We start from the raw sequence: 24,651 nt of genomic DNA on the forward strand, positions 1-24,651 counted from the left end.
ACTTCGATGCAATGTGCACGGACTCTTTTGAAAGTGCTGATGCATCTCTTGGAGCAGTCTGTTTTTCTCTATGCTGCATTAAAGATTTTCTCTTTTTCGAGGGTACTGGCGCTGATTGCACAGAGTGTGTCAAGAAGTCTATGTGCCTTGCCTTGGAAGGCATTTTGATAGACTCCATGGACTTATGCTTGGTGGAGTCAATGTACCCCAGGCTATCCAGTCCAGATGCGATGACTTAACACCAGAGGGTCTACTCCTGCAGCTTTTCAAAGAAGGATATGAATAATGATTCCTGGACTCTATCTACATTTACTCCTGACCCTCACGTTGGCTATCTTGTCTGCTCTGGAGCATTGGGACCTCGGGAACATCCAACCACATGCTGGGTAGTTTGGTGGCCATCAGTAAGAGTCATAGTTTGGCCACATGCACAGGATTTGAAGCCACTGATGGTTTTCTTGGGAATCCATAGGAATGATTTGGAAGTTCCTGAGAAAGCTCAGTATTTCCTTTCCATTTCCAGTCTCTCTCTCTTTTTTTTATTTTGAAGCAATAAAGTAGCTCTGAAAAGTGCTGTTTGAGGTCGCAAAATAAACAGTGAGGAAAGTGTACGACGAATAATATGAGGACAGAAAAGCTGTCTGTGCAAAGTGCTGACAACTCCTGCACATGCTCCGTAGAGCTCAAAGCTCTACTAGCTTGGAGAGACAGTTCTGTTCAGTGCCGCTGGATGATGTCACCCACAGATCATGGCTAATTCAGCCCTGCTGATTTATGGAAAAAATGTTTTATATACAGCTTGAATGTACCACCCTGCCCCAGGCAATTAGACAAGCAACTGGATGGTTTATTGTTTAGCCATTGGTTCCGTACAAAAAGTACAACTAGACCTCAGGCTCCTCTCTCTTGTGAAAATACTGACTAAACTATGTAGAGTCCTGTACAACTTATCTTATGCAAAAAGAATGGAAGACCCAATTTTCCAGGCCAAAGTCTGGAATCCTCACTTAAACAGGATCTCATGTATTGTACAGTAAAATACATGGAGGGCAATATTCAATTTTCCCATAGAGCTTGCAGGCCTGTGGGTGCTTGTTTTGTACTTGTGGGGCCTGCAAGAACATTTTCAAAGTCCCCACAGAGTTTACCTTTGAAATTTTCTTGCCAGATAGGGATGGCGGGAACATAAGTACTTTCGTGTATTTTGCTGGGATGGCCCCAGCATCACCCCTACACCCCGGGAGGGCAGTGGGAGAAGGGAGGGAACAAGTTTGAATTTGAAAGTGATTTTCTCCTTGAGTAAACACTCATTTACCTACAGAGAATGCCTTTGAAAATTGCAGCTGGGGGTAAAAATCTGTGGCTCAAGAATTAAAACCATACATATGTGTGAGAGAAGATCTCAACCTTCTACATAGCTAAATTGACATACACAGGAATGTGTGACACAATTTTCCTCACACTTTATGTCATTTTCCTTGTTTACATCATGAAAATATTTCAGTGCCTGTATGGGGCTTCCAAGCAGCATGAAGGTTTGTTTATTTGGATCCTTGATGGTATGTAGCAGGGCTTTCAAATACCTAAATCAAAATTATAACATTAAAAATCAAAATGTGAAAGCAACATCTTAGTCATTTTTTGTTAGTTTTTCTATGCTTTTCTAGTACTGTTGCACTGAAATGGGAAAAGGTTCCCAGAGGATTTTGATCTAGGGGATAATTACAAAAATATGCATTTTCTTTTTTTACCTGTTGGTCTGTCAGATTACTGCTTTTATCACTCATCCCTTTCATTCCTGAGAATGCGGAGACGTGGGGTAAGGAGAAAGATAACACACTGTTACAGAAACAACCAACAGATCCCCATCCAGAATTCTTTTCAAATAAATACTATTATATATTCCATTTCAGCAGGGATGGAGGTTTGACCTGAGTTCAAGACATGTTTAACAGTTCCATTTGTATTTTACCAAGCCACAGAGAAGATGCGTAATTTGACTTAAAAAAATAACATACTACTACTGTAGGGCAGTGGTTCTATATATATATACACTGAGCAATAGTAGGGGCTCTGTTGATTCTACATATATCCACTGAAAAAGTGTTCCTATTTCTACTACTTAAATATGTCTATAGGTGGGTGGGGTTTCTAGGGATTCTTTAAACACAAAAATGTGAGATCGAGATATTGTTTTAAATTCTCTAAAACCCAGCACTATTTTGAATTTAAGAAAATAAAATCATTACCGCTCTATTCTCTAAGATATATAATATATATATCTGTAACATACATGAAAAAAGGTGTTGTGTTTTGTTTTTTTTTATGGCAGCTCATTATTTACATGTACCCCTCCCTATTACTCGTCTCTGCCCTATCATTTTGGCACTGGTATTCCTTTATATTTATTAGGCTGCTCTCTTGACACTCACTGCCTCAGGTGAAGAGTGTGACTATTTGAAGTAGCTGAGGCCCGCGACAAGGAAAAACTTTTCCAGGAAGAGTTCAGAATCCAGCACCGCAATGTGCGCTGCCCTTCCAATCAGCGCGTTGGCAGTGTTGGGCAGTGCATGGAACACGTTGTGTCTGATCAAGGTGCAGTCCTTCGCCTCCGTCAAGGGCTGGAGGAGATTCTTTATCATCTCTGAATAGACAGGACCTAAGTAAGAGTGAAAAAGGAAGTTATATTCAAGATCTCAACGTGTAACGTCTGGCATTTAAAAAGTCATCACCCATGCCCCAGCACTTTTCCTTTCCACCGAAAATTACGAACTATGCATTAGGTGGATTTTTCCACAGAGGACATGCAACAGGTAGATTTTTCTCTTCCACTATTATGAATATTCCCCAGGTTTATCCCATAAGATCTCCTATGGAAAAGCCATTATTTTTGGCAAACTCTGCATCAGTGCTTCAAAACCTGCAGTTGTTTCACACAATGGCATTTACAACAACTTATGCTGGTTCACTGAAGTTAGCTTATGACCCAATGCATTCAGCAGTGATCTACTGTTTTTCATGACGCACAAAATTTATATGTGCTAAATACAGAAATTTTATGTAAAGTCCACAAGCTAATTTAGAACCCTACAAACTTTAAATTTACCACTTTCTCAATAGAAGAAGGATGTGCAAGCCAGTTTGATTTTAATGCTAATAAGTGTATTTCAAAAGATGCCCAAGTATAAGGGCCTCAGCAGGCCAAGGCTGCTTTAACTACTTTAGTTGCTCTGGGCAAAAGTTTGCAGTGGGCTCCCTTTTATTACCTCCCCCTTAATATAAAATGAAGTTGTTTGGCTGGCGTTTGTTTTTCACAGCACCGCCATGTGCACGTGTAGCCTCACAGCACATCCTGTGTTATGTGCAGCCCTCACCCAGTGTGTACTATCAAAGAAGCTGCCAGAGCTCTGCAATGCCTCTTTGCCCCATACAATGTCCTGCTCCTCCGTTATCTCCAAACCCTCACAAAAATGCTACCTCTGTGGCAAATGGAAAAGTGAACACACAGCAAACTCTCTGCTTCTCATGCCCCCTCCCTCCTTCCCTCCTCCACTGCTCTTGGGTCAAAACTTCGTTGCTGCTCCTCCATACTCCGATGTGTGCTACGCCCACAGCCCTCATGCACATACCACCATTGACATTGCCCCTTGGCTGTATTTCACCTCTACAGTCATTCGCACCAAGGACACACAGCAATGTCCTTGTCTTTCACTTCCCGTATTTCTCACTGTAGCCTGGAGTACTGACTGTGCACTGTAGCTACTATGCGCCTCATCACCCTCTCTTCTGGATCTATTGAGTTACGTTCGGCTTGGCGCTCAGCTGCCAACTGTCTCCTACAATGAGGCAGCCGGTGCTGTGCCTCTCTACCTCTCATGGCTTGGATTGACCGCCCTAATCACAAACATTTTCTCTTCTGCCATTTTTGATGGGGTTGCAATTCGCTTTTTCCATATTGAACACCATTCTCCCTCACCTCCCCAATCGTTAAGACTTTCCTCCTTCCCTATTAATCTGATACTACCAATCTGCTGTTGCTACAGCTTTCCCCCTCTGTGCAGGCTGTCAGGAGAGCAGCTTCTTCCAGCCTTGGTGGGCTGATACAAGTACCTTTTTTAGGCTCATGGGGGCCCATGCAAGTGCAGTGGGAAGCATATTCCTCCTTTGGACTCTGCAGGCTGATACAAGCACAGTGTTAAGGGCCTTGTTCTATGGGATGGACCGGAACAAGGGAACATTCAGCCTGGTGCCGTATCCTTCCCCGCCAAATAGCTTTGAGGTCCATAGATCCCCCTTTGAGATTATACTCACTAAACTCAACAATCATTATGACCCCACCACCACCATTGTGTATAAACACATAATTGGGCATCATACTTTTAAATATTAAACTATGTTTCATGCAAATATATACAGTATGTATATACTTAATACCTTGCTACTTTAGGAAAAGCAGTCTATCAAATATTTCTAAATAAATAAAGGGGTACATAATCAAACTATCCAAGCTCTACCAAACCCTGTAGGTAGTTTTTATTTTTATTTATTTATTTAAGGAATTATATACCGGAGGTTCCTGTATAATATACATATCACCCCGGTTTACAATGAACAGTAACTATCGCTTCAAGTTAGCGGTTTACAATGAACATAGTTAATCCAAGAAACAGAATAAATATATATATAACAATGCTAACAATTAACAAAAAACAATAAATAAAATAACAATTAATAAATAAATAAATAACAATAAATAACAATGAAAAAAATGGCAATAAATAAAATGACAATAAATAAAATAGCAATTAATAAAATAACAAGAGGGGTTTTTTTTACCCACAAGGTTTACTGCTATAATCAAAGCAAAACTAGATGAGTAGCTTTGCTTTGATTACTGCAACCCTCAAAAGTAACTACACAAATCTGCATTTGGGCGGTTACTTTTTTAAGGTTACTCTTATAAGGCAAAACAATGTATGCCGTCGCTTGTCTTGACCTAACCCCATCCCAGAAACACCTACAAAAATATGAGGTAGATTTTAAAAGCCTTGCGCCGGCAAAAACGGCCATATAAGCGCAAAAGTGGGCCGTGCTGGTGCTACACGAATGTTATGCGCCCAGAAAAAGCAGGCAGAAAGGGGGCGGGGCCAGCACTGCCACACATAAACCCTAATATTCATCAGCCAGCTTTGTTACAGCTCCTTGGTAGGTGTAAGAGACCGGTGAACATCGGGGGGGGGGGGGGGGGGGGAAGAGATAGAAAGTGAGAAACTCCTTATAAGGCTCAGCCTGATACTCAATATATGGACCATTGTAAGGGGCCACTTTGATTCGGGTGAGTTTTCGGGAGGTGGGATGGGGTTGGGGGTGTTGTTACAAACACATTCAGAGTTATTAATTGTTAAATTGGTATCATTAAATAATTTTAGTCCTTATGAGTGATGAAAAGTAGTTTATTTGTACAATGCAGTTAGCAGAGACTGCAGTGGCCCATATATTGAGTGCCAGGCTGAGCCTTATAAAGAGTATCTCTCTCTCTCTCTCTCTCTCTCTTAAGATAAGGTATGCAGACATACACGTGTGAAGAGTATTTTATAACCTACGCGTATACTTTATAAAACAGCACGTATCTTTGCGTGCAGCAAGATACACGTGTTCAGGGGTTCACGCGCAATCCTTTTAAAATCTACCCTTATGTGGATACTAATTTCCATGTTGACATACGTAATTACTTTTACCTTTGTAAAGGGTGAACAATCATCAAAATGCCCATTTCTGTAGTTAAAATAGTATTTTACCCATGGGAATAGCTTTCATTATTGCCCTCAATACAAACATGTTTCAGAAACCATGTCACTGTGTCTAAAGAATGTTTCATCTGCGAGTCCTTTTTGGGAGGGGGGTTTGATTGCAAAAAAAAAAAAAAAATCAATACTGAATTTATTGAATGCAATCGCTGAGATGGCTGGCTGAGCTGAACTATAGAAAAAAAATTATAATTCTGTTGTCAGCTCAGTAAACTGACAGAAATTCCATCCATCACAGACCCTTTGTGAAGTAACACAAAACCCTGAAAAAAAAGTCATTCTGAACCTACTGTATATAGCAAACCTTCCATACCAAAACAGCACTAACTAACAAAACTCGGATGAATCTCGATTCGCTGCAGCACCCGTCCTACAAGAGACCACGGAGGAAACACACAGCAAGAAGTGTCTCGGCCACGGTTGCACGGGCGCATTGATGCCCTCCGATCCAACCTCCCATCTGTGACTGAAAAAGAGATCCGTTTTCACGGAGGTTTTTACAAACTTAACATCATCAAAAAGCTCAAGCCACTACTTCACACTCATGATCTTAAAACAGTTGTCCAAGCTACCCTCTCATCCAAGCTGGACTACTGCAACTCCCTATACCTCGGACTCCCTCACTCCTCCATCAAACCCCTCCAGATACTTCAAAATGCCACGGCGAGATTCCTCAGCAACACGTGCAGAACAGACCACATAACCCCGGTCCTTAAGGATCTGCACTGGCTCCCTATCTCATTCCGTATCCTGTTCAAAACCCTCACCATCGTTCATAAATCCATTTACAAGAGTGACTCCTCATGGCTCAGCGAACCACTCCGACTCTCCCAATCAGCACGCCCTACCAGAGCAAACCTTGCCTGCACTTTGCAAGTCCCACCCCTCAAGAAGGCCCGCCTCTCCGCAACCAGGGACCGTGCCCTATCTATCGCCGGTCCAACCCAATGGAACGCCCTACCTGCCCACATCCTTCTTGAGCCATGCCCCATGAAGTTCAGAAAAATGCTCAAAACATGGCTCTTCCACCAGGCCTTCCCAGACTAGCCCCCCCCCCTATTCTCCCCGACCCTCTTCATTGTTAATATGTTCATTCTCATACACACCCTGAATTTTTGTAAATATGTTGTGTATTATCTCTTTCAATTTTTGTAAATATGTTCATTAAATATGTTATGTATTATCTTTTTCAATTTTTGTAAATATGTTCATTTCCTCCTCCTTCCCCCCCCCCCCCCCCTCCTCCCATTGCTTGATTCCTGGCTCCTCGGCATAGCCCCTTTTCTGCTGTTTATTGTTCTCATGTTTCCCCCCTCCCCGTTCAATGTAATTTCAACCTTTCGTTATGATGTAAACCGATATGATGTGTATTTTAATGTCGGTATAAAAAAGCTGTTAAATAAATAAATAAATAAATTTGCTAGAGCTGCCATGAGGTCTATCACTGGTTTGCTCCACCTTACTTGCAGCAAGGCGAAAGCTTCCGCCGACAACTCCCACTCCCCTGGATCCAGACGCTCTCTGGTGAGGAAGTCCACCTGCACGTTGTCCACTCTGGCCACATGAGAAGCAGCAAGTCTCACCAGATGTTTCACTGCCTACATGAACAGCTCCTGCGCCACTAGATGACTCTTCATTCTGCAATGACGATTGATGTACGCTACCATCATCGCATTCTCAGAGAATACTTGCACTGACTTGTCCCGAATGAGTGGAAGAAATGCTAACAAGTCCTTGAACACCGCTCTGGTTTCCAATCGATTGATCGACCAAGCCACCTCCTCCGGCAACCACTGCCCCTGGGCCGACTTTCCTTGACAAATTGCCCCCCCTCCCCATTCAGACAGGCTGGCAACCATGATTACCAGTATCCAGTAGGGTATTTCCAGATCCATTCCCTTCTCCACAGTGTGCCACGACAACCACCACGAAAGACTGGACCTGGCATCCTCTGGCAATGGTAGAGGAAGCTGAAATTCCTCCGACAGTGGACTCTCTTGGGATAACAGAGCCCCTGCAGAGAATGCATGTGAGCAAAAGCCCATGGCACTAAATCCAGCATAGAAGCCATAGAGCCCAGGACCTGCAGGTAATCCCAGACCTTGAGCACCAACAGGCTCAGCAACTGAACCTGACTCTGCAGATTGAGGACTCTCTCCAATGTCAGGAACACCTTCCCCAGCTGTGTCTCGAAGCATTACCCAGATACTCCATAGATTGGGTCGGCTTCAGATGACTCTTTGCAAGATGTCATCCAGCCCAACGCCCCCCAGAAGCTGAAGTACATGCTGGATTGAGCGACCACACTCTTCCTCTGACTTTGCTCGTATCAGCCAATCGTCCAGGTACAGGTGGACCAGGACACCTTCCTTCCTGAGTGCTGCTGCCACTACCACCATTACCTTTGTGAATGTGTGCAGCACCATCGTCAACCCAAAGGGAAAAGCTCGAAACTAAAAATGTTCTTCCAGAGCCATGAACCTCAGGAACCTCTGATGTTTGGGCTGAATGGGGATATGAAGATAGGCCTCTGATAAGTCCAAGGATGTTAGAAACTCCCCTTTGAACACTGCCACTATCACTGTGCGCAGCATCTCCATCTGAAAACATGGCACCCGGAGGGCTGCATTTACCTTCTGCAGATCAAGAAAGGGCCAAAAGGTCTCCTCTTTCTTTGGCATCACAAAGTACACAGAACCTGTTCTGCCCCCTCTCCTGAGGAGGCACCAGAACAATGGCGCGCGGAAACTGTAAGCACTGTAGCGTGTCCCACACCACCTCTCACTTGCACTGGGAGATGCAGCGGGAGACTACAAAGGTGTCCCTGAGCGGCTGCGAAAATTCTAAGGCGTAACAATCTCTTATCACCTCTAGGACCCATTGGTCTGACGTGATTCTGGTCCATTCCTCGTAAAAGAGAGAAAGCCTCCCTCAAATAGCTTCCAGAGAGGATTAGACCAACACAGATTCATTGCCCAACCTTACTTCCGTTCCCCCCCTTGGGAACCACCATCCCTCAGAGATCTGCCCTGATTCCGAAAGGGCTGCTGTCTGCCCGAACTCTGTTTCTGCAATGCCGGTGCAGGGGCTCTGCTTGCCCGAAATCTCCTAGCTTCTCGAAAAACAGGTTTGTGGCGGAAAGGACTTCCTAGGACCCTTCCTGTCCTCAGGTAATTTATTGCTTTTCGATTCTCCTAACTGCTTCACAAGCTGCTCCAAGTTCTCCCCAAAGAGGAGCTTCCCCCTAACAGCTGGGCATTAGACCACACATCCGCTGACCAATTTTGCAGCCACAGGAGCCTTCGAGCCGCCACCACAGAGACTATACTCCTGGCAGAAGTCTGGACCATGTCATACAGAGCATTGGCCACATAGGCTATCCCTGCCTAAACAGGCTGCATGCGCTGCTTCAGATGCCGTTCCTGAAATCTTGTCACGTGCCTTCTGCACATAGAACAAAACGGGCTTTCTACATCAGACTTCAGCACACAACTGCCTGAAGGGTCATAGCTGAGACTTCAAAGAGCCGCTTGAGAGGTGCCACTCCCATTACTGGGATGGTCAGCTTTTTAGTAACCACCGACATGGCTGCATCCACCTTGGGAATTCTCCACAATTCCGTTCCGGCAAGGGATATAGCTTCCCCATAGCCCTAGAGACCTTCAGGCCCACCTCGGGAGATTCCCATTCCCGATCTAACTTCTTTACCTACTTCAGCAATGGGAAAGTGGTAGGAGGTCCCCCCCAACCCCTCCAGGAGCAGGTTCACCCCTTCCTTGTCCGAGTCTTCCTGGGCGGCTTTGATCCCAAGCTAACGAACCCAGTTCCCCCCTTCTGAAGAGCCGAGATCCCGCCCTCCCCCCCGGCACATTTGCAGAAAAATGAGGCCACATTGAGGCAAGCTTGCCTCAAACTGCAGCCGCAGCAAAGTTTGCTGCACAGTGCGGGAGTTGGCAAGTCGGGGAGGTCAGGCCTGCACAAGCTCTCAGGCTAAAATTAAACAAAGCCTCTGTGATCGCACTCGCTGCTGTCCCGGTGCTGAAATTCAGCACTCAGCCGACCCTGAGAAGGCAGGCAATTCAGCTGCTCCCTCTGGCCTGCCTCTCGGCAGGAAAACAAATACTTATCTGCTCCTCAGCCCTGCACAGAGCCTCCCTGCTAACTCCCTGCTTCAAGTCTCTCTCTTTTTTTTTTTTAATTAAATTAAAGAGACATGCCACAACTAAAAGGGGGAATGAACTACTCCTCTACTTCTGGAGATAGAAGGATGAGGAGACAGGTCCACTGAGGGACAGAGGGCACTGAGGGAGAGAGGGCCCAGAGGGGGAGAAGGAACCAGGACCCCTGGCTATCAACCTCCCTCTGTCTAGAAGGGCCAAGTGTGGACAGGGATTACTAACCTCCCGCTAACCCTGCTCCATCCGAGGGATGGCCCACGAAGGAACCTAACACCTCGAGGAGCCAAATCCTCTTCTTTTTATTTTTTTTCTTCAAACAACTCCAGACTGCAGGTCTGCACCTCTACTATCTGCTGGAGACAGAGAAATACTGAGGGATTCCAGGTGACACTTTCGGTTATGTAGCAGTGCCTCAACATTTTGTTCTCTGTCTCCATCTGCTGGTAGGGATGCATAAACCCACTCATCTGGACTGATCCGGGGTATGAACAGGAAAGTAATTTTCAAAGCCATTTCCACGGGGAAAACAATACTTTACCTGTGAAAATGAGCTTCTACAAATATATCTGCCCAATATGTACGTAAAAGCACATGGATAGGGCCTGAATGCACATACTTTCACATGTGGTTTAAAGAGGCATTTTGATGGAGTTCACTATTATGCACATACTTTTGCATTTTCAAAAGTATTCATGTATTTTTTTCCCAGAAACAATCTGCACACAAATTAACAAGTATAATTGGTGTGTGGTTAGTTTTGGTGGAATAATTTTCAAAGCAAAAGTTCATGTATACTTCCCCTTTGAAAACTAATGTAAAGTCTGCGGGTAAAACATACCCACAGATTTTATACCAATCCTCAAGTGACCCTTTTGCTCTGCTATCCACTCCAGCCTCATCTCTTCCCTCCTGTTCCTTGTAGTAAGGAGTGAAGTGGAGGACAAGAGGAGGGGAGGAACTGGATTAAGGAGCAGAGTGGCAATTCTTTGCTCTGCTCTGTGCTCCGACTCCTTCAGGGTCATCCCCTCCCCTTCTATCAACCACACACAGCTTGGGAGGGGAGGGACAGCAGCAGGAGATAAAGGACATTTCTCTGCTTCTGGGCAGTGTTCAACAGAGTCATCGTGTGTGCTCATGCAGTGGTTTCCCTGCTGTGCAGGGCTGAGGCAGCTGCCCTCTTTTGTCCACAGATAAAAATGGTCTTGGGGGAGGCTAAGCTTCTCCAAACTTTGGTCTAACTCTGAATGCAAACTGGCTGCTAGAAGAATGGAGCTGGTGCTTTTAGAGGCTCTTCTAGCGCTGGGATGAGGAGAGAGGGCAAGAGGGGTGTTAGCACCTGACGTAGTGCCTCCAGGCATGTCATCAGACTGCCATGTCCCCACATTTCCCTAACTCTGATGCAAAATCGAAAATCTGGCATCACCCCTTACTGCTCCTGACATAGTCCATGAGGAGCTGAAGATGATGATGAACAGTCAATGCTGCTCTACTCAATCCCCGGTTGTAGCCCAAGGAGGACAGAAGCTCTGTTCCTCCTACTGAGTGTGCTCTGTCTCCCTACTATATTTTTGGAGGGGACTGTCTGTCCACTTTGCCCCAATCCCTCCTGCCCTCGCTCTCCTGCTTCAGCCTCTGCAAACAAGCGAGTCCCCCAGCTGCCTATGGATTTTAGTTTGATTCAAGCGTGAAAAGATCAGCAGATTTACCCAGGACCTGCAAGGAAAATTGACAGAAGTAGATTCAAGGACATCCACTAATTCATGGAAATCCAAAACGGGTTTTGTGTGGGCCTGCTGGTAGATTTCTGTTGATTCACCTTGGATTTTGCCAGCTAGTCGTCTCTCTCATTAAAATAAAGTTCGTTAATTAATTTAATAAACCGGATTTTGTGCATGTTTGTCATGGTCATTTGTGAACTTCTTGCAAAGAAGTTCACATATCCCTAGTGTGATCCACTAAATATCAGCAATCTTATAAAATCATCTTGGAAACATATGAGCCTAATGCAAGCAATCATGAAAAATATTGCCTTATCTGTAAAAATGGGCGTTTAGTTTACCGACTGCCCTTTATGAGAAGGCATTACTGCGGTGAAATTAGACTGGGGGAGACACTTACGTGGGCTGTTTGAAAATCAAATCTACCCGCATAGGTTTGTCTTTAAAAAGTACCCACACAAACAGCAGGCACAAATGTGTGTGTGTGGGGGGTACGTTTTGAGGGCCAATAATCAAAGTAAAACTACCTGCATGGTTTGCTTAGACTACAGATAGTTTGATTATCTACCCCAATAGAATCAGACCTAAAATTAAACAGCTAATGTCCTAGAACTGCTTCTGTCTGATATCTTGTTCTGTTTATTTCCCATAACTTCTGTTATTGAATTCATTTAAAAAAAAGAATCAATTCACCTTGAAGTTTGTTAACCACCCATGTGACATATATCTAAGTCAGATACTATTAATTAGTAATGTGCCCAGTCTGGAAGCACTTTGATAAAGGGACAGGCATCTTTCATGCCTTTCCAGTTTGTGATTTGCACAGTTCACTGCATTGCTTTTGACATTTCTCTGTTTGTAGGCTAAAAATAATTTAAAAAAAGCATAGTACATTCTCATAAACAGCTCTGCAAATTTAAATGTGTAACTTGACCTTTTATATAAGGAGGAAGAAGTGTACAATACCTGTATGTTTATCTTTAAGAGCAGCCTTGCACATTTCTATTCGTGCTGAATGGAAAGGAACATATCGGTCCTGAGGGGAAGCCACCAGCACAACATTTTTAAAAAACTGAAGTCCTACAAGAAAGAAAATGATAATATATATTTTTTAATCTCATTTCAGTATGAAGGCATAATAGATCTATGATTTTAATGCAGAAAAATGCCTTTTAAGACCTTAAATTGTAAAAAGGTTTCCCTCTCTTATGTTATTTGTCTCCATATTGGTGCATTTCAAACGTTGATGTCAGTGGCTCTCCTCTGATTCTAAATTGGACTTGACTTAAGTGGTTGAAATTATACACTGTGTTCAGTCCCTCCCGACGCAGTTCTAAGTGAAAACGGTCCGTGTTGGGGGACCTGGTTGAAAAACTATAGCATACTGCATTGAGCTTTTGGAGTATCCGTTTGTGAAAAATAAAAAATAAGGAATCAATGTCCCTATTTTTCAACACCACAAAGTTTGAACTGTCTGATTATTCTGTTCTCTTTCTTGAGTGTGAATAATAATTGGAGAGCAGCATCCCTCCTATTTGAGTGTTAAGATGTTTGACATCAGAGGGAAGGTAGCAGTAGGCAGATCACTCCATACTGTGAGTGGGGTCGATCTTATTGATGATGTTTGCTCAGCACTCTTCATGTGCTCAGCTACTTCCTCTCATATTTGCCTTTGAAGTTACTTCTCAAAGACTGCTGAGCTGAAGAGTCAATAGGACTCAACAGGAATGTCTTAAAGGGTCCCAATACCTCAAAACTAGATCTCTGGAGACTGATATAGTGTATGTTCAGTATGGAAGATATAAATTGTCTCTAGGTACTTATTCAGAGTGCAGAAAGCATATTCCACTATTCCCCCTTCTCTCAGAGCCATTTGCAGGAGAATGATGGTCCAAGTCCTTTGATGAGCCCTTGGTACAATTTTCCTTGGCTTTGTGTTAAGTGTGTAGAGCCCAATACTCAGTGTAAGCTGTGAGCTCAAAATCTGTTTTGATCTCTGGGCCTCTCCTTAGGCTTCAGCATCAAAGTAGTTGATGTTTTCATCAACTCCATAATTCTTATGCTTCAATTCTGCACAAGTTCAGTGAACTGAAATTTTTTTCATTTCTTCAAGATGGGACGGTAGTCTCATTGTGCAAATACTGATGGCCCTCAGTAACATCCTATAGTAAATACTGCAAAGGGATCATCATGATTCTTGACTAGACACTTGTAGCAAGTCTTGTAAGAGTCAGTTATAGACTATTTTGCTGGCAGTTTGGGCACTTCTTCAAGCCACAGGTCTTTTCTGCATTGTCAGAAAAGTTAACAATTATACAATGAAAGAAGAAATCATATCCTAGTTGAAGATGACTGAATTTAAAGAAGAGGAACTGCGACTGGAGGGCCTGTCGAAAGCTGTTGGAAAAATGGGCCTGCTGACAAGTGAACTGGAAAGATAATAAAACTTACCAATGGCTGAAAAACATAACTAGTAAGTAAGGGAAAAAAAAAATACCTCACTAAGGTACACTGACTTGAAAATTAGAGAAAAGATTTGCTCTGAAAACCCAAGGCAGCAAAATTAACCTCTGCTGAAAATGTGAAACACATCCAGGGTCTACCATGGAGTGGAGTAGTAGCCTAGAGGTTAGAGCAGCAGGCTATGACCCGGGGAAACCAGCATTCGAATCTTGCTGTCACTTCTTGTGACCTTGGGTAATTCACTTTAGTCTCTGTTGCCTCAGGTACAAAATTAGATTGTAAACCCTGTGGGGACAGGGAAATACCTATAGTACCTGAATGCAATCTGCTTTGAAGTGCCAAAAAGCAGACTATATATATAATATCTAAAAAATAAATAAATAATAATGAACCAAGGCAAGCTGCAACCTGTTCTGAGCTTGTGCTGTTAGATGATCTCTTCCATGCATGTGACTACAGTGAACTGCTTGCCTTCAGAGAAAAAAAAAACCCTGTCATGGATTGCATTTTATGAAATTAGGCAATAATAGATTTTCAGATATCCTTTTTTCTCTCAGTTTTCTTACCCATAAGCCCTTTTGAACTGGAGCAAAAATGCAAAATAGTGCTCGCTTTCAGTAATAATGCTCTATTTCAAAGGTGATTATATGTAATAAAATTTTGGAGTGGAAAGACCTTATTTTGTTTTCATGCAGCTTGAAAGTTGCCCTCATAATCTCCACTTTAGATAGACTTTTTAAAGATGATTGAATTATGAATGCATATGAGAGATGCACAAATAGATAGTAGCTATGGTTAAAGCCTTTAAGATTGCTTGAAGAAATGCTGTGCATACCTAGTAGTGCTTTATAAATGATAAATAATAATAGTAGTAGTAGATTGGTGCTACTGCTGTCAAGTTTGAAACTTGTAATAACTCAACCCCTTTTTATTTCTATTGGCATACAATAAAATCAATATTGTTTTAATTCTGTTTTAAACTGAATTAGGTGGGATAATTTCCAATAGTCTGAGTAAGTCATCACATATGCACGTAAAGTTGATGCATGCAAAGTTACAGCAGTATTTTATAAACTGTGTGGTGGAGCTGCACCCTCTTCAATATCTACCTCCTCCCTCTCTGCCACCTACTCGCAAACCTCAAGCTCACCCACTACCTCTATGCGGATGACATAAAAATCCTCCTCCCGATTACAGAATCCCTTCAAAAAAACTATCACCTACTGGAATGATTGCCTTCAGCCAATTAAAGACCTACTCTCTAGCCTCAACTTAGTACTGAATGCCAATAAAACTGAAATGCTCATCATCTCCCATGACCCCCTCACCATCCCTTCAAGCTCCTCCCAATCAATAAACTCAAATACCATGTTCTCACCTGATGTCAGGGATCTTGGAGCCTGGCTAGACAACCATCTAAACCTAAAAAAGTTTATAAACACTACCACAAAGGACTGCTTCTACAAACTGCACGTCCTCAGAAAACTAATAACGATGAGAATATGCAAAGGTATGTATTTTATTAAAGATGCGTGTACTCCACATTTGAAACTATTTACTTGAGCATGTACTTGGAATTACCAGTTCGCCCAGACCCTCCAGCACGTCACTCTGGCCCCCCACCACATCTTCCACCGAAAAATTGCAGGCAAAAAACAAGTGCAGTTTTACTTCTGTGACTTAATCAGCAGGTATAAATGTATACCACTTGCATTCATGTATACCACTTGCAAAATAGGAACATGCACCAACTTCCAAATCCCACCATGGAATGCCCCTAAATTGGCTTTTTAAAAATTTTGACATTTATGCATGACATTGCTAATAGGCGCATCTTCAAGCTTTTGCAAAAGAAAAAATTAAACATACCTGCTAACTTTTTCACTTTTATTTCTGCTAAACAAGTCCAGAACAAATGGGTTTCTCCCTCTTCCAGTTGACAGAGGCAGAGTACTAGACATTTTTTTAATGACATCAACAGTACTATGTTGCAAACATGCCCTGTGAGCCCTGAGGAGGGATGCGGAGGCACGATCGCCTACTCCTGAGAGAGAGTGAACCCTTGGCCCACGAGGTGACTCAGGGAGGAGCACCAAGCATGCCCTGAGGGAGGTGAGTGAGTACAGGCATGGGTGGAGCAAGTACACAGGAGCTGGGATGAAGCAGGGTCAGCCCCCCGCTGAGCCAACACGAACTAGTGAGACAAGGAACTGGAACAGGAGACTCTGGATCCTAGAAACATGAAAAGAGTCAGAGTACATAGAGGAGACAAGAACTCCTGACCTTGGACGAGAAGAGGACTCCTGGACAAGATGAGACTTTGGATACTTGGGCAAGATGAGACTCTGGAGACTTGGACAAGATGAGAGATTCCTAGAACAAGGAAGAGACAAGACTCCTAGAACAAGGAAGAGACAAGACTCTTGGAACTTAGAAGAGACGAGACTCTTGGAACTTGGAAGAGACGAGACTCTTGGGAACTTGGAAGGCACTGTCCCTCAGGGCGCCTTACACAGCCCGATGTGGACTGGTCATGGACCACCCTGTCCCACTGTGTGCCCTACACAACCTGGGAAGCTGGTCACGGACCATGCGGAGAGTGGAACAGGCACAGGATGGAGAAAAGGATCTGGACAGCGCTTGAGAGAAGTCCAGTTGGAAGGGGATTCCAGTCACCTGAAGATGGACACCGAATGAGACGGATTTACTCCCACGAGGGGCGGCTGGAGACGAAGTCTGGTGGACGGCAAGGCTGCTGACGGATTCCTCAAGATCGAGATAAGGAATGAAGGACATCGGTACACAAGACAATGGTACCTCCAGACGCAAGGACATTTGGACATCTGAACGAGTGGACATCTGGGCATCTGAACATCTGGATGAGAGGACATCTGGATGAGAGGACATCTGGATGAGAGGACATCTGGATGAGTGGATGTCTGGACGTCTAGGACATGTAGACACAAACGAGGAAATCCAGGGCTTCAGAAAGGGAAAGCCGAGAACTGGAACATACCTCGAAGAAGATCCGACGAGGGACAAAACCAGGAACATTGGACGGAGAGATCAGGAACACGAAGAACAAGGAACATGAAGTCATCTGGTCAGGAGCAGCTAGATGGACCACGATGGAACTCTTGGAAGCTGTGAAACTCCATGGAAGTTGTTGTAACTCCATTCAAAGGCCCTGAGGAACTGAAACAAGGCCTTTATATAGGGCAGGTCCAGGAAGTGCCCTGAGGACATCATCCAGTGGAGCCGAGGGGTGCTTCCTGCTTCTGGTCCTTTAAATGAGGAGAAGAGGTGCATGCCCATGCCTAGAGGGCCCCGGATGAGGAAGGAAGCAGCTGAGGCCTGCGGTGGCATCCTGCTGCATGGATGAGGGAAGGCAGGCCAAAGGCGGCTTCCTGCCACGATGAGGAGCTACACTAGGGCGTCCTCCTACCCCGAAGAAGAGGAGAGTGGCAGTGGCTCCATGCCGCAGGCGGGCATCCCGGCAGGGACTTCCCTGCTGTCGAGGGCGGGGTCAGCAGCGTGCACACTGCCACGAAGGAGGGTTGACAGCTGCAGTGGCGGTGACCAGGCAGCGAAGGAGGCAGCAGCGTCGGGCCAGCAGAACCGCAAGAGCGGCAGGTGGAGGACCTGTCCGCAGGGTAGGGTCCGCGGACAGGATCGTAACAGCACCCCCCCTGAAAGCCTCCCCCTCAAAGTCTCTTAAATGGCTGAGGGTGGAAAGCATAACTCCAATGCCAGGTGGGGAACTGGGGATCCAAACCACAGATCTTCAATGCTTGTGAGGAGTTGAAGCGAAGACGAAGCAACATACTGATGACTTGACGTAGACACAGGAAATTATGAGAAAGACATGACTCAAGTAGAACATAGACACTGCCCCCAGGAGCAGGGAAGGCCAGGAGACCAGGTCTCCGGCGAGAGCACACACAGGCCCCTGAGGAGCGGGTACCTGAGCCAGAGGCCAGGGCGCTTGATGAAACAAGGAAGTCCAAAGAACACTGTACCGAAAATGGATGACTTGTGGTGGTATGAAAATACCCTTTGATGAAAGCTGGCATAAGTGCAGTAGTCAAAAGAAAGGAAGCTCAAAGTCACTGGTTCCAAATTTTTAAGGGATCAGATGGTCGAAGAGATCCCTTTTAATTTGATGATGGAAGAGAATTGTCTCTCAGGAAAATATGTCTAGTATTGCAGGCTCCCATATGGTAAAGAAGCTGTTCAAGAGGAGCTTGGAAGAGAACAGACATCACTACGATACTTCAGGTAGGATATTGATTCACCGTATTGGATTGTCCAGATAAGAGTATAGATGAATATATCTCAGGATTGAGTCAGATGAGCCGCTATAGGTAGAGGGTGAGGCTCAAGGATAGCAAGGATTCCAGCAGGCTATAGGCAAGCTAAGGAAGGCAATTATAGTCCTTTACTAGACAGTGGATGGATACCGGAAGAGCACGAATTCAGGAACTCCAATTCTGATTCTACCAGCTCAGAACGCTGCGAAAAGGACGATGGAAGAGACTGACAATGAACTCTGGATTCAAACAACTCGCCATGGCACAACACAGGAATCACAAGACACAGTCTTAGTATCTTCCAATGGAGAAAAAGTAGAACTTCTCACTTGTACGGAGCAAAGCAAGATCAAAGCTGAGGATCCCAGACAACTAGCCGCGGCAGTCAAAAAAGCAAACAGAATGTTGGGAATTATTAGAAAGGGAATGGTGAATAAAACAGAAAATGTCATAATGCCTCTGTATCGCTCCATGGTGATACCGCACCTTGAATACTGTGTACAATTCTGGTCGCCGCATCTCAAAAAAGATATAATTGCGATGGAGAAGGTACAGAGAAGGGCTACCAAAATAAGGGAATTGGAACAGCTCCCCTATGAGGAAAGACTAAAGAGGTTAGGACTTTTCAGCTTGGGGAAGAGACAGCTGAGGGGGGATATGATAGAGGTGTTTAAAATCATGAGAGGTCTAGAACAGGTAGATGTGAATCGGTTATTTACTCTTTCGGATAAGAGAAAGACTAGGGGACACTCCATGAAGTTAGCATGTGGCACATTTAAAACTAATCGGAGAAAGTTCTTTTTCAGGAAGGGAAAGGTGAGGACTGGAGCATACCAAGAAGAAGATCCGATGAGGGACGAGACCCAAAACATCGGACGGAGACATCAGGAACATGAAGACAAAGGAACATGAAGTCATCTGGTCAGGAACAGCTAGATGGACCACGATGGAACTCTTGGAAGCTGTGAAATGCCATGGAAGGGGTTGTAACTCCATTCGAAGGCCCTGAGGAACTGAAGCAGGACCTTTATATAGGGCAGGTCCAGGCACTGTCCTGAGGATGTCATCCGGTGGAGCCGAGGGGTGCTGCCTGCTTCTGGCCCTTTAAATGAGGTGAAGAGGCACGCGCCTGTGCCTAGAGGGCTCTGGATGAGGAAAGAAGCAGCTGAGGCCTGCGGCGGCATCCTGCCATATGGATGAGAGAAGGCAGGCCGAAGGCGGCTTCCTGCCACGATGAGGAGCTACACTGGGGCGTCCTCCTACCCCGAAGAAGATGAGAGCAACAGCGGGATCAGCAGCCCGGCACACTGCCGTGAAGGAGGTATGCCAGCTGCAGCAGTGGTGAGCAGGCTGCGAAGGAGGCAGCAGCGTTGGGCCGGCAGGTCCGCGGGGTGGGGTCCGTGGACAGGATCGTAACATACTACTTATACTGGGGCCGATGTAATAAGACCTGCGGCAAAACAGGTGCTATTTATGAGCACGGGATTTGATCACTGCGCGCGGCTGAAGCTGCCGCAGGATGTAAAAAACGTAAATTAAGTAAATGATTTGTGTGCAGAAATCCATGCACATACAGAAAAATGCGTGTACCTAAGTATGGTAAGGGCCTATGTAAAAGCAGCTGCATCCACGTGTTATGTTTTGGTATAGATGTGAACCCTAGGTCGAGATGAGAGATATCTCTGCCAACAGGGAGGAGCCCTGTGGGCCTCACCGTTGATGGGCGTGGCCTCAGCGACGAGGGACACAGCTGTATGATAGACTTTATTATGAAGTAAGGAAAAGCAGACCCCGCAGAGCAGTGACTGCAAAAGTACAGTTCTGAGCAATGGGTATGCCCAGGGTGATACCACAGATGTGAAGATCCGGTAGTGGCCCGCAGAGCAGGGTATGCCAGGAAGTCCCTTCAGCCGAGTAGATATTACCTCAGAAGTGCAGATCCGGTAGTGGCCCGCAGAGTGGGGTACGCCGAGGATGGCTGTACTGAAGATGATGATGAACCAGTTTGAGGTGTAGGAACCCGGAAGCAGATCTTGTAGCTACAGCACAGGGTATATTGGAACAACTTTTACTGAAGAGGAATGGTAGTGGCCTGAGGCATGGGGTACACCGCAGAGAAGCTTCAGTAAAGCTGGTATCGCTTAAGTCTTGTAGAAAGGTACTCACAGTCGTAGTTCCAGGAGAGTGACCTAAGAAGAGGGTCAGGTTGTAGTCCAAGGCAGGAAGGCCCTCCGAGGAGCGGATAGCCAGGAACGCAGAAGGGCCCCTGAGGAGCGGGTACCCAGAGTGTCCACTCACCAAAAGAAAGTCTGGAACAGGGAGTTCAAGAATGGAGTGGATTCAGCAATGAGGAAACTCCTTGCTAACTCGTAGAAGTAGAGGGCCAGTCAGCTTAAGTACAGCAGCAAGTTGACGTCATTGGGAGGGGACATCCCGAGGTTCCCATCATGACATGTACAATGGAGGCCCTTGCACGCATGCGCTCGCCTTAGGTGATTCCGGAGACAAGATGGCGGTCGGCTGCGCCCACGCCGTCCCGGGGACACCGGGGAGGTCGGCGTTGGTTAGCGGAGGCCGCCATTCTTCTTAGGATTGACGGTGCAGGGAAAAAGGATGTAAGCATGAGAGGTCGCAGCCATCTGCGACCGACGAGCGTAACACCACGCTCAAAATGCGTGCTGTTAATCCATGCATAAAAGCGAGCAAGCGAACGAGTTTCCTTATTAAGTGAAAGTGATCCTGGAAAGTATTTTTTTTTTTAATTTATGCATTATTTCAGATATATATACATCATATATCAAGTATAAGAGAGCTTGCAATATTTCTCTAAGGTAACAATATAAAAAAAAAGAAAGAATAATATTTAACATAGATCTCTTAAACACAGGAAATATTGAGACCAAGATTAACAATAGGTATTGGAGCTCGATTCCTTTAAACATATAATAAGAAATAAGCCATCACATGATGCATTACCCCTATTTATATTATCCCTTCAACTCTTTCCATCCAGAAAACCTCTTAATTGATCTGGTTCATTAAATATATATCTGTTTCCTTGAAATTTTAAACAGCATTTACAGGGGTATTTCAGAATCATTGTTGCCCCACGGTTCAATACTTCAGGCCTCATTAACAAAAACTTTCTTCTCGCTCCTGTGTGGTGCGGACAATATCTGGATAAATCCAAATATTTTGCCCGTAATATTTTACATTTCTATTCCTAAAGAAGTATTTCAGAATTAAATTTCTATCCTGTTCGAACGGAAAAGTAACTAGTAATGTACCCCTATTCTTGATCTCAGACTGTAAAGACATTTCCAATATTTCTGAGGCATTCAAAGATTTATTTTCTTGTTTTTCTTGGTTTTGTTCTGCTCCTACAGGTGTCATATCCTTCATATAAACATAATAAGCCTTTGAAACAACCGGTAATATCTCTTTAGGTATCTTTAAACATTCTTGCATATATTCTCTCAGCATTTCTACCGGAGATAGTTGTTTCAATATTGGAAAATTCACCACTCGTAGGTTTGAATACCTTAATGTGTTCTCAATCATCTCAAAACGTTTTTCAGCATTTAACTCTGTTTTAATTATAGTTCCTTGAATTTTTTCCATGGAATTTACTTTCTCCTCCAATTTTATGATTTTACTTTGATTCTCAGTCGTCATTTTTTCAGCATTCAAACCCCTTTTATTTAAATCTAAGAATGCCTGCGTTAAAGTTGAAACAGCAGACTCTATCGACGCCATAGCCTTCCACAGCGTGTCTAAAGTCACCACAGGAGGTTTCTGTAATGCAAATACTTTAAAGGAATGTTGTTTTACCAGTTCTTGAAGGGCATTTTCATTGATGTCTCCCGGTAAGCCTGTGGGTTTAGGTGTGGAGGCTACTGCTCCTTCCCAGTCTCCTCCACCTTCTCCGTGTGCCGATTCTCTGCCGCTTCCGTCCGTCTCGAGAGGGGGGGGGGGGGGGGTAGCAGCTCTTTCCTCCTCTCACTCAGAGCTCGCAATGTCTCCTCTCCTCCTCCTCTCTCTTGGACTCGCGGCGGTGACGGCATCTCGGGTGCACCCGGGCTAAGCAAAATCTCTTCGGCCATGGGGATCGCTCTGAGCTCCTGGAGTTCACCCCTAGCGGCCCTCGCTTCCGGCAATTGTGGGGTAAGATTAAAGAAGGACTCAATCTTAGTTTGTTGTGATTCTTCTTCTTTCAAATTAGTAGAGTCTTTCAAACGCGCTTTGCGTTTAGTATGAGGCATTATCACGAAGTTTCAAGAAAACAATCACAACTCTCATGGCCATCAGGAAAATCAGAGAGAGCTCCTTCCCCTGCATCTCATGTGGCGGCCATCTTGGTCTCTGGAAAGTATTTTTAATATTTCAAATAACTGTGTTGCAGAAAACATGGCAAATATTCTCATGGATTCTAATTCACACTGGCACAGCAGCGAGATAATTAACTCACATCCAAAGTGAGCACCTAAACAATCTTGCTGCTCCTTCTGGTCGTGTATCTGTCCTCCCAGGGAAGCGCCTACCTTGGACACCGAAAAAAGAGCTTTGCTAAGCTGGCCACTCTGAAGCCGAGATAGGCGCTCAGCTAGGTGCTTATCAGGCCGCTTGTGCTTTATTCGTGGCAGAAAAGTCTATACGATAGGGTGCCCAGAAAGGTGCCTAGCTTACCTTGCCATTTGGGCGCTGAGCTAGGCACTTAGTTGCTTGCACATCTGCACGATCAAGTGCTCAGAAAGGCGTCTAGCTAATCTTGCCACTCAGGCGCTGAGCTAGGCGCTTACTTGGTCGCGAATGTATGCTATCAGGTGCCGAGAAGAGTGTCTAGCTAAGCTGGTCACTCGGACGCCTAGACAGGCGCTCAGATAGGTGATTTTCAGGATGCTCGGTCACCAACATAGACCCCTGAGTTGGCGCTGACACTTAACTGGTGCCCTGACTATGGTGGTAAAAAACTCGTATTAAAAAACCCGAACTAGCATTAGCATGGCTCCCTGCATTGCCTATGATAAGCCAATCGCTTCCTTTGCATGCCGTTAGAATACATTTGCACAGGAAAAAAAACACGGGTCTGTAAGCCCATTCGTACGTGCTTTTTCGCCACACACAAAACCCTTCCCCATATAGGGCTTTGCATGGGAAAACGCCCCGTATATATGCTCACAAACCGCGGCAGCTTCAGCAACCTTATTACATCAGCCCCACTATGTACAGAACCAGTTTAGCAGTATTCTCTGCCTCCTGCAGATGAAAAGACCTTCTAATGGGTTAGCCAAATTCCTTTTTACTTTAGACAGACCTTTAATATAAATTTCAATAATTTAAAACAATAAGAGGCTAAGCTTGATGATCCATGCTCCTACCTGCGTGTCAATGAAGTGAATCCTTATTATACTAAGCTTCCTTCCTCATAGCAGAGGACCTGTAGCCTTGGTTGAACCTACTGGTATTTATTATCTAGCCTGTACCGGCAAGAAGAAGCATGTCTGAGCGTTTTCCTTACTCTCTTCTTCAGTTTTTAAACTATATATCGGTCTGTAGAAAGTTTAGTTTAAAAAATAGAAAACCAACTAGCCAGAGCAAATCCCCCAATAAGGTAAGGCACCAGACCTTTCATGAAATCTCTTACTCTATTATAAGACTATATTTCACTGCTGCCAAAGAGGAGCTTGAAACTTTAAAACAAACAACATTTATTTCAGCTGCAATGTCTGAAAGAAACTGCTGGTGTATGGCTCAAATGTGGCTGCATCAGACAGCAGCTCAGACTGCTCTGTCTGCCTCTGCGGCAAAAGGGATCTAGTAAGCATTGCAAAATCAGTGCTGATTTCAAAAATGAGTGCAAGAGGCACTGTCTCAGGCACTAAAAATCTAATTTCAACAATTTATAACACTGAGGAAGGGCTGAAATGGCCATGGCTGCCATTTTGAAAAGCACTCGATCTAACCTAGCTGCACAGACACTTTCATTGAAAAAAAAAAAGATTCTACCACTCGTTTTACCTGATCTGAATACTCAGAGAACAGTCTCTTATAACAATTATATTTTAACAAGGAGCGGTTTTTCAACTTTCTACATCGAGCATTCCATGCATTGCAAAAGCATAATGAGGCAGAGGGAAGCCTTCATACCCAGCTGCAATCTGATTCTATTCAGCTA

The 24,651-nt window shown here is 44.6% G+C and overlaps 1 protein-coding gene across 1 annotated transcript in view; it reads right to left on the reverse strand.

Annotated features, from left to right (window-relative positions):
• Window positions 1-2,266: 2,266 nt before the first annotated feature.
• Window positions 2,267-24,651, reverse strand: part of FAM135B (family with sequence similarity 135 member B) — a 397,453-nt gene continuing 375,068 nt past the window's right edge. The window contains exons 21-22 of the mRNA XM_029592069.1: window positions 12,670-12,783; window positions 2,267-2,659 (exon numbers count right to left, since the gene is read on the reverse strand). Of these exons, the coding sequence (XP_029447929.1) occupies window positions 12,706-12,783 (78 nt within the window). The 3' untranslated portion in view covers window positions 2,267-2,659; window positions 12,670-12,705. The remainder of the gene's footprint in view (window positions 2,660-12,669; window positions 12,784-24,651) is intronic.

The sequence above is a fragment of the Rhinatrema bivittatum genome, chromosome 2, assembly GCF_901001135.1.
Source record: "Rhinatrema bivittatum chromosome 2, aRhiBiv1.1, whole genome shotgun sequence".
NCBI classification, from domain to species: Eukaryota; Metazoa; Chordata; class Amphibia; order Gymnophiona; family Rhinatrematidae; genus Rhinatrema; species Rhinatrema bivittatum.